Source organism: Platalea leucorodia (genome assembly GCF_965183815.1).
Source record: "Platalea leucorodia genome assembly, chromosome: Z".
NCBI lineage: Eukaryota > Metazoa > Chordata > Aves > Pelecaniformes > Threskiornithidae > Platalea > Platalea leucorodia.
In genome coordinates this window covers 39,487,698-39,498,407 of record NC_138858.1, presented here as the reverse complement: position 1 = coordinate 39,498,407, position 10,710 = coordinate 39,487,698, and the positions used below count along the sequence as shown (strand labels likewise).

General features: G+C 42.7%; 1 protein-coding gene across 2 annotated transcripts; it reads right to left on the bottom strand.

Annotated features, from left to right (window-relative positions):
- Positions 1 to 2,368: 2,368 nt before the first annotated feature.
- On the bottom strand, positions 2,369 to 10,391 carry NMRK1 (nicotinamide riboside kinase 1). 2 transcript variants are annotated; one of them, XM_082337160.1, is made up of 9 exons: positions 10,316 to 10,391; positions 8,314 to 8,373; positions 7,806 to 7,896; positions 7,089 to 7,137; positions 5,471 to 5,642; positions 5,321 to 5,392; positions 4,193 to 4,299; positions 3,126 to 3,215; positions 2,369 to 2,768 (listed from the first exon to the last, which is right to left on the bottom strand). In XM_082337160.1, the coding sequence occupies exons 2-9, from the start codon at positions 8,340 to 8,342 to the stop codon at positions 2,752 to 2,754; spliced, it is 627 nt and encodes a 208-aa protein (XP_082193286.1). In that variant the 5' UTR covers positions 8,343 to 8,373; positions 10,316 to 10,391; the 3' UTR covers positions 2,369 to 2,751. The 2 variants fall into 2 exon arrangements, with proteins under 2 accessions (XP_082193286.1, XP_082193287.1); XM_082337161.1 differs by lacking the exon at positions 10,316 to 10,391 and adding an exon at positions 8,889 to 8,958.
- Positions 10,392 to 10,710: the final 319 nt, after the last annotated feature.

Genomic DNA, 10,710 nt, shown 5'->3' with positions numbered 1-10,710 from the left:
CGGACTGAAGCCGGATTATGCTTCCTGAAAACAAGCACGGGGACCAGCTGCACGGAGAGAAAAGCAAGGAGGCAAGTTAAGCCATGTCTGGCAATGCATGAGTCACTAGATAGGAGATTCCCCCCCCCAATAACACACTTTCACCCTGACGACAATTGAGCACATCCTCCTCCACCTGACAAAACTTGTCTGACTGGGCGCTGACTGTCTCTGTGTGTCCTGCACCAAGTCACCATGCTCCTTTCCAACTGGCTTTGAGAAGAGGCAGCTCTTACCAGAGGGCCTCCTTTGTAAGCGCCCATCCCCTTCCCAGTTTGAGAACCTGAGGAGTACTGTCCTACAACACACTTCTGTCTAAAGACATGCAGCAAGTGGTAGCCTTTTAGTAAACCACATAATGTAACAGCGGAACAAGAGAGATAAGTTTTTTGGCACACCGACCTTCTCCCTGTGGAAACAGGAGCATCAGCCTCCTAATGGAAACTCTCTCACTTTACGCGTAATTTTTTTGCAGTTTTCTTTACTCCCACACTACTCTTACTCTCTTGCAACTACATTAACTGACTGGACAGTTTTGACTACAAAGGTGTTCAGCGGCAGTGCCAGAGAGAAAGCACAGACATTATTGCCAGTTGGATGGACAAAAGAATCATTGTTCCCAAGGGCACCTTAAGTGGTTTCCTAAAGTAAATACAGGGATGGGAAAAGCAACAACAAAAAATTTCTTCCCTTCACCATTGGATTAGGTTTGTGTGGCCAGGTTTTGGTAGCAGGGAGGGGGGCTACAGGGGTGGCTTCTGTGAGAAGCTGCCAGAAGCTTCCCCTATGTCTGACCGAGCCAATGCCAGCCGGCTTCAAGACGGACCCACCGCTGGCCGAGCCCAAGCCCATCAGCAACAGTGATAGTAGCTCTGCGATAATGTATTTGAGAAGGGGGAAAAACTGCTGCACAACAGCAGCTGGGAGGCAGGAATGAGAATGTGTGAGAGCAACAGCCCTGTAGACACCCAGGTCAGTGAAGAAGGAGGGGGAGGAGGTGCTCCAGGTGCCAGAGCAGAGATTCCCCTGCAGCCCATGGTGAAGACCATGGTGTTATGAGTGAAAAGAAGGTGCAGAGCCCTCAGGGATGAGGCACAACACTCAGCAAGTGAAAGCTTTGGCTTTATGGAAAGCGTAGTGTTACCACGGTGGGAGCTCCAGGACAGCGGCGCTGATCAAATGGGGACCCGATGCAGTGGAGCCCTACTCAGGAGTGAAGCTCAAGAGAAAGCACCACGGAGGTGGATAACAAAACTTGCACTGATTAACATGCCATACATACGCGATGTCCTGTTTTGCTTATTAGCGAGCTCGCTGACGTAATGCAGGTGCTGCTGTACAAATTCCGAGATCTGCAGCTGGCCGTCACGTTGGCGCCCGTGCAGGGGTATGTGCAGCTGCAGGGGGAGTGAACTACCTCAGCTTACCGTAACAAGGCGATAAGATGTGCTCAGGACTCTACATATTCGGATGGGGGAGGCAAACTGTCTTGGGTTACTGTAACAAAGTCTTCTCATGCCCTACACGTGGTGAAGCAGGCTGTCCCCCTGCAGCCCGTGGAGGACCCCACGCCAGAGCAGTTGGACGTGCCCTGAAGGAGGCTGTGACCCCATGGAGAGCCCACGCTGGAGCAGGCTGCTGGCAGGACTTGCAACCCATGGGGGACCCACGCTGTAGCAGTCTGTTCCTGATGGGCTGTGCCCCGTGCAAAAGGCATGTGGAAAGGACCCACACTGGAGCAGTTCATGAAGAACTGCAGCACGTGGGAAGGACTCAAGTTAGAGAAGTCTGTGGAGGACCGTCTCCCATGGGAGGGACCCCCACACTGGAGGAGGGGAAGAGAGTGAGGAGGAAGGAGCGGCAGAGACAATGCATGACAAACTGATCACAACCCCCATTCCCCGTCCCCCTGTGCCACTGGTGGGGAGGAGGGGGAGAATTCGGAAGTGAAGTTGAGCCCAGGAAGAAGGGAAGAGTGGGGGGAAAGTGGTTTAAGATTTGTTCTTATTTCTCATTTTCCTGCTCTGGTCTTAACTGGCAATAAATTAAATTAATTTCCTGAAGCCAAGGCTGTGTTTTTTTAAATATCTATTCCCAACTGCTCCAAACAATACACAACATACAAATTACTTGACAACACCACAGAGGTATTTAGCAAGTCTAAGTAAAGTGCAGTTATGATGTGTTCAGTAACAGCTTCAGTTACTTGAATAAGCGGTGTAACAGCTTATACAATCTCAAACTTACTATTGCCACAGCATATAGCTAGTTCCTATAACCATGTTTATCAGTGATTAGAAGCTCATAAAAATGTTAGAGGTAATCACTGTCATTCCAATATGAACATTTCAAATTGCATTCATCCATGTTCAAATATGCTTATTAATCCAACAGAGCTGCATCTTTATAGGTTTGTACACAAAAATGTTTATCTTCTTTAAAATGTATTCTTTAAAATGTTTATGTTCTTTAAAATCAATCATATTTACAGATCAGCCAAAGCATTACTGATTGAAGAAATTCTAAAGCATAATGCACTGTTGATACTACTCAACAGTATCTGAGGCTTACAGAGTTAATAGTCGCTACAAATCCACTTGTGGTGTATGAACTAGTATTACGGGCGTACACATCACATCTGCTCAGTTGGTTGGCTTGCCAAGTATGACAGTCTTGGGGTTTTCAATTCGTATCAAATGGAACCCAGGCGTTCTACATTACCTGCTGATCTAAAATAAAAAGTACACATTTAACCTGTAGCATCATTTCTCTGTTTGCACGTGACATCATTTTATATTAGAAACTAATACCACCAACACATCTGCTTTCATTGATGTTTTGCCCCATATTCCTTTTTTTAATTATTTTGTCATTAGATAACAGTGGATTCACCAATTCTTTTAGAACATCAAAGTTATAGCTTATGATGACTTAGAGTAAGGGGCAAACATGTATAAGGACTGTAATACATATATATGGGGAGATACAGATCTATATAATTCTTGCAGTACTTTCATATAAAAGGATTCGCTTCTTGTTAACTTGGAATGGGATATGCAGATTCAATATCCAGTAAAATTACTTACTTCCTTCCCTCAGCTTTTTTAATTCCTGTATTATATCACTATACACACAGGATAAAAGCTCCTCTTGGGATTTTGTTCCATCCAAATAAACTAAGACAAAAGAAAAAGTTTTCATGAGTTCTACACCAGTTATCTGTAATAGCAGTTGGCAAAGTTTTCAGTATTCCTATGGGTGCAATAAGAAGAGATGAAAAAATAAAAAGCAAGAACAGTACCTCCCTTTTAGTTTTTCCCAAATTCATTTTATATATTAAAAAAATAACATAATGGAAAAATATTTTAGTTGAGAATTAATTTACAAATTGTTGTGGTATAAAAGGCTCCATAAGGGTAGTTGTAATAACACTAGGACGGTAAAGAAATGGAATAATTCAGCAGAAAGGTTCCTACGCAGTGGAAGATCTCAGGTTCTTCCTCAGCTCCGGGGTTTGAGCAAGTCAGGGAAGGGCACTGTGGTTCCTGCTCTCACCGCACAGGAAGAAGCAGTGCCCCAGTCTTTGTGCTGATGAAGCAGCCGCCTGACTTCTCTTTCCTCTGGCCCCCACCCCAGGAGCAGGCACTCCAAGAGCCGTACAAGTGTGAACATCACACAAGCTCTTGGCAGCGCCCCATCAACTGGCTCAGCTTTGACACTGCTCATGCAAGACTGGTGACTGTACTGTGTACAAAAAGCACCTAGGAAGTATCTTCAGCTTATTATAGGACTTCAACCAGGAATTTAATTCTGTTCTCAAGAATTCTGCCAGTCCACCAGCTGTGATCTCAGAAGCTCCCTATTTAGCCATATGCCTGTGTGCACACATGCACACACAAACTAGCTTGTTAAATGGACTTAGTGATCAGAACATTTCTATTTTTAACTTCATAATTTTCATTATTAAAAAAAATAAAACAAAACCCCATAGACTTGAAAAATAAACCAACGAAAGGTCCAAACCTACTGCCCAAGTGCCACAAAAATATTTGAAGAAAACTCTGTCCCATACAAAAAAACCCCACAAGCCAACAAAAACTGCACAAGTGCCACACTTAAGCATTTTATAAGTTTAAAATTAAGGATACCATACCAACATTACTTGCATTCTCTTCCAATTCATTTTTATATTTCACATACATGGGCCACACGTGTCCATCGAAGTACCCCGGTGTATCTGCTGGCTGATAGACTCTGGTGCTACACAAAAATATATTTGCTTTCCCATACAAGTTTTACATTTTTCCCCTAGTGTCAGCTGGTTTAATAAGAGCATCTATCCAAAATAAAAACAGGCTGGCAGGCTGCATAACTGTTCAAGCAAAGGAGGTTCCTTTGTTTTAAAAAAATCTGTGATATGAACTCTTGCTAATTTACCTATTTCTGGCATTCAAATTACATTTAAGACAACCTAAAAGGATTTTTATTTTTTAAATCAAAAAAGGTGTTACATATAAATTAAGCTGTATTGAAAGTGTTACCAGAACAAAATACTTTTTTTGGATTTTTTATTGGGTATACAGATTTCTCAAGTTTTAAATGACCAGCGGTTTTGTCTAGTCACTTCCAGTCTGTACACTAAAGTCCTTTAAAACCGAGTCTAGTGAAAAACCCAAGAAAGTGGAATCAACAAAAGCCAGTTGAATACAGGATTTCTTCACTCAGCCAGCAGATTCTGACTTCATGCACATGTATTGCTCCAAGCACGCACTATTGCCCCAAATTTGGAGGCAAGTCAGACACTGGCTCAATAATCTAAATCAGATATACAATATAACAAATGCACAGTCTAAACAAAGCATACACTGAAACCACACATGAACATTGTTACTTTAACAATAATCATCATGTAGCTGTATTCAACCAAGGATAAGACTGCTTAGTATTTTTTTAACTGTTTCTCATTTTAAACATGTTTTAACTCCAATATGCAGTCAATCTAAATAATTTACCTGGACAACAAATTCTCTTTTCAGTGTTTGTAAAACACGTAACATTTTAATATCCCTGTGCTCTAAAATGCAAGCCCCACCCCCACCCATCTCTGCATGCTTTTGTTAATGTTGGTTAAATACCCACACAGTCTTCCCTGGGAATCACAGAGGACAGATGATCTTAATAGCTTACATTGGGCAAGCACTGAAGAAAAGCTAGCACAAAAGAACCACTTCAGGTTAGGGGTTATGGTGACCCTCTGTGAGCAATAACTGAATTATCTTACCTCCTTCTCCTTTTGCACTCCTCATAGGGAAGGGTCAAAAAATATCTTCTATTCCATAGTTCATTAAGCGGCCTAAGATAATAATATATTTAGTTCCCTCTTCCTTTTTAGCGCAACTTCTAATATACCAGGTTACATATTACTGCTTACTCATAATTGTATAGCAGAAAGCCTTCAACAATCAAAATATAAACATCTTCTGTATTTTTCAGATTGTCACATGTATTCGGCGGCTCTTCTGTAACAACACCTGAACTTGCTGGGCTTTTCATCCATTCGCGAATACTTTTCACCATTTCATCCATATAGAGGGCATCAAGTACTAGATGCAAACAGAAAGTTAGGCACCTCTTAAAAATAAAGAAAAATAAAGAACCTTTAAGTACCCCTAGGTTAATCAGTAAGAATCAAATAATCTACATACCAGTCTAAATGAAAGGGAATGGGATTACCCCAAAAATTCTCTCTCGCGCATGTAAGCAGTTCCATGTTTGCAACTGATGATACCCTGAAACTAAAGCTCTCCCCAGGACTGGGGTGTTTCTGGTGAGTGTGGTCTCTCTGAACTCTGTGGCACCAAAAAGTGTGTGAACTCACTTCACAGCCTTTCCCTTGACAACAGAAACTGCAGACCGTTCTCCTATTCCACAAAACTTGTAAAAACTTACTTACCCTGAGACTTCCACCCTTCTGTCAGTTGCCACTGACACAGGTGAAAGGAGGGGGTGCTCAAAAATTTTTGCTTTGGGTTTTTCTTGGGTTTCAGCTATTTGGAGGGTGGGGATGGATGTATTGGATTGAAAGGAGGATGGCATACAAAGCAAAACAGCACAGTGTAGCACCTGTTCTTGTCTGTAGACATGTAAGAACATATCAAGTAAGTACTGAATGGTAGAGAGAAGGCAGCCTTTGGATAACATAAGAGGTGCTCTTAAAAGCAGCATTAAACCCAGATATTTGAACCATAATGTCCAACAGTCCTCCAGTTTCACACTCCAGTTTCATTAACTCTAGAAGTTGAGCCAAAGACCGCATAGCTGATAAACAGTCAGCTTTCAGATCTGGTTTAAGGTTCTGGCCAATGTTGCTGAGTAATACATTTTGTGATCACCGAGTATCAACAGAGATTAGCTAATATTCAACTGTTCCTAACTTGATATGACCTGAACCAAAGCATTGGCCTAAAGCGGATCTGGATCTAGAAGTCTGTAAGACTAAATTGGCACATTGAGCCAGCATTAACCATAAGCTTCAAAACACTTGGTCTCTATGCCAGATCTGACGTGAAATAAAGGTGTCAGGATCAGACCCAAGTTTTGACCGATTTGGAATATGACAATGAAAGAGCCTCAATGGTGATATCTGATGAGTTCATTATCAAAATGGAAAAAAAAAAAACCCCAAACCAAAAAACCATCATTACTTAGAAAGCGATGAGGTTAAGCTTATGGCAGTGCTGCAAGCCAAGGCTTTCTACTGAACAGTACCATTTGCCACTGCACCAGGTGCAACTGTAGAAATAGAGGAAAAGATTAAAAAGAGAAAAGGAAGGGTCACACACTAGCTTGAGCTATTTACTCGTTCAGCAAGTCGTCTTATTTATCTCAGTGACCTGAGAGAAACCAGGCAAAGGATTGCTCTTCAACAACCATTTGTTTACTGCCTTGTTCAGATGGGAAGAGGGGCAGAGGGTGGAGGGGAAGAAGTGTTGAAGCTCAGCACAACAGAGTTTGAGTACAATGTTCAAAAGCAACACAAAGTTACTGACCATCATATAGCTTAAATCCACGTTCATCTGTTTCTACTTCAGACTCTGGCTGAAGGTGGAAAAAAAAATTAATATTTTCAAAGCTGCTTTTATGACTACTTTCACAGATATATACTCTTCAGATACAAACATAAGGCTTATACACCTTTGTATCCCAACTGATTAAATTTATCTTCAAAATTAGACAGCTGTATACAACTATTAAAATACAATACAAACACTTTATTTAATCTAGAACAACAAATTCTCCAAATCATACTTCTTAAGTTCACTAGAGCTTTACTTCAGAAATAAGAACTGCTTTACCCTCCTTAACAAACAATTCCAATGTCAATGCAAAAGTTGTTTTTCTGTTTTGATTTGGGAAACAAAGAACTACCTATTGCTGTATGGGTGTAGGGTTAACACAACAATATCTTTAATTCCATTAGCACAAAGTATCTTGAAAATGCATCAACATACACCCATTCCTTATTTGAAAAGGGTATCAAAGAAGAGTGTAAACTTCTTTTTGCTGAGTATACTCAGTGGTTTTGGCCACTGAAAGTTCAATTACCCCAGTGCTCCTTTTATTTCTCTTTCTCATGAAGTTACAATTATTTTAAGCAGCATCAATTTTAAAAGTTTATCAATAAGAGAACTGAAAAGAGAAGAAATGATATTAAAATCTACTCAAGCCTACTTTTACCTATCAGGTCTTTCTATCAATACTGTTACCTTAAAGAAGTCATCTTGAGAGATTATATCACAGTTGGGAAGCATTTTCTTAAGCTTTTCTGCCAGTGTTGTCTTCCCCCCATTTGTTACACTGAGTTAGAAAACATAGTAAAAACTGCATCAAGACAAAAGTCTTTTCAACATATGTACAAGCTCACACACACATTTCTATATAGTTAGGGTAAACCACAAAGAAACAATCTAAAAAAAACCCAAAATTTATTCACATTAAATACTCTCTACATCTAGAAATTTTCTGGCAGGTTCCAACAGCTTTCAGATAGTAAATCTAGCAGTGCCAAGAAACAGGTTAGAAAGAGGTGGTACCAGAGGTCTACAACAAAGAACAATTTCTTAAGAGTTACATGCCACAAAATGAGACAATTATACATTGCATTTGTAATCTATTTTCAAAAAATATCCATTTGTAAATAGAAATGGCATTACTTCATTCTGAAAGGAAGACCAGTCTGGAGCTGTAGAGGAAATTTAATTTGCTAATACTTACCCTCCAAGGCCAATTACCAATACTTTCATAGTTTGTTTTCTCGTCAGTTCTTCCTTTTCACTGTCAAAGATAGTAGCCAGTGAAAACTCTTAATTCAGCAACACAGAAAGCAGCTATTGCATTAAGAAATACCAATTATAGATAAGACTTATTTTCTGTCCTTTTTTTCCCCTCCTTTTTGCAAAGCTACTGTCAGAACCTCAACTGCTTCTTCTAACGCTAACAGAAAACCTGCAACATACATGCCACATCACAGATTTCAATGTGTTTTACCTTAGACAGTATTATAATCATCTAGGGAGAACTTTGAGAGATGCAGTTCTATCATTATTAATACCACAGAAGTCCCTAAAGAAAAGCACAATCACTAGCTCAAGCATTAATGGTATAAAAATAATGAGGTAAACAGAAGCTGTGGTGGCAAAACAAACAAAAACCTTAAAAAAAGAACTCAGTGATGTGCTGAGGAGAAAGATGTTTTAAAATTTTCATTAAAGGTTATAACGAAGAGGAGGAGCAAGGGGAAGATTGTTAGTTTTCAGCTGAGAATTCCCTGCAGTTTACCATCCAGTTACCTGTGCCCGCAAAGGTATGGTGTAGTAGAAGGACAGGTAGTAATGGGTCTGCTTCTCGTGGCAGCAGCACTAGTCTAGAGTTCGTCAAACCAGTTTAACATTTGTCAAACATTGCTTTCCAGAGCACACACCAATTAATAACTATTTAACCACACACAAACATCCTGCTTTTCACCTACTCTGTCCTCCTAGGTAACACTTAGGGAGCTAAGGCCTATGACACCTAAGACCTGAAAGGACTGAGCAGGTAACACCATCTCCCCTCCCCAACAAAGAAGTATCTGTACTATACTAGAAAAAACTGTTACAGGGCATCAGTATGAAAATAAACCCACACTAGTGCTGTTAAAATAAGTTCTAGAGATACACAGAGTCTGAAATAATAATATCCTTTTGCATTTGGTGCAATGACTAGAAGTTCAACTGTTTCAGAGGTCTGTGATGTGGTCTTTGCATGGTTGCTTTTTATGTTGGTTTTTTTTGTTAGGACCAAAAATGAAAAAAAAAAGAAGACATAGTGATTAGTCCAAGAGACATCACCAGTATGATAGCCATTGCTCTACAATGGTGCTACATACCTACAGTAGTTGGCACTGGCAAATTTTATAAGTTAGCATGTGAAGGTTTTCTAAGAATATTATAAATCTCAAGTTCAATGACACATCGCACGCTTACAGTGTCGGCTATCTATTCAAAGAGTGCAAACAGATAATCTGTTCTCAGGAAGTGGCAATACTCAGTGCATTAAAAAAAAAAAAAAACAACCCAAACCCTGATGCTCTTTTCTAAAAATCATCAGTAAGGTTTGTGTTCCAGCAGATTCACCTTTGTCCCACAAAAAAATGCTATGTAACAAACTAAATAACATCTGGACACACATGCTGAGCTTTGGACTCTAGTTTACGTCATTGTCTACATGAAAGTTAATCCCAGCTTAAGGCAAAAAACACCAGGATGACAAAAACCACCAACTCTTCCTCCCCACGGAGTAATGTATGACACAACTGCAAAGGCAAATTTGTCACCAATGTTGCAACAGAGAAATCCTAAATTGCTCTACCTGGGCGCGGTTTAGCATCTTTAAACAGAACACAAACCCATTACAAGGCTAACACAGAGCGGCTATCACCCTGTTTTGAAGGGCACGGCGTGAGAGAGCGCCAGCGGGCGGCGAGAGCCGCGGCCTGCTTCCTTCCAGGCACCACCACACCGGGGCAGTAGGCGTCTTTGCCCGGCACCAGACCCACAGGCGGGGCGCGCCGCGGAGCCCCACGCCTCTCCCGACGCTCCAGCCTCCCCGGGGTTAACGCGCAACCTTAAGCGCTGCTTAAAGGCAGCGGGAAGAAACCCTCCCGGCCGCAGGGCTCCCGCGCAGGCGGAGCCCCCACCCCTTACGCCCAGTTACGGAGCTGTCCAAGGCGCCTTACCGGGGCGGGGCGGGGCGGCTCCTGTCACGCGCCCGGGACGCGGCACCTCGACACCCGCCGCTGCCGCCCCAGCCCGCCCGCGCGCCCGCGCGCTCCTCGAGCTCCGCCGCTCACGCGCCCCGCCGCTGCCCCGCCCCAGCCGCGTGCCCCCATTGGCCGCCCCCTCGTGCCGCCCTCCCTCCCCTCGCGGGTGCCGGAGAGGAGGGGGAGAGAGAGGGGAGAGGAGGGGCGGGGCCTCGGCGCGCGCGGCGATTGGCTGGGCCCCGCCCGGGGCCGGGGAGGAGCCTGCGGCCGCCACCGGGGGGCGCTGCCCACGGCACCCGCCCCCCTCCCCCCGCCCTTCCTTCCTCCTCCTGTCGCCGCCGCCCGCCGCGCACCGGCCCCGGGAGCCCGGC

Bases quoted from the DNA above. Each gene is read 5' to 3' on its own strand.
- NMRK1 (XM_082337160.1), bottom strand. From the start codon at position 8,342: ATGAAAGTATTGGTAATTGGCCTTGGAGG. The intron at 5,643-7,088 runs GTCAGTAACTTT...GTTTGCATCTAG, and splicing joins TGGATTTAAGCTATATGATG to TACTTGATGCCCTCTATATG. The intron at 5,393-5,470 runs GTAAGCAGTAAT...TTATTATCTTAG, and splicing joins TTTCTGCTATACAATTATGA to GCCGCTTAATGAACTATGGA.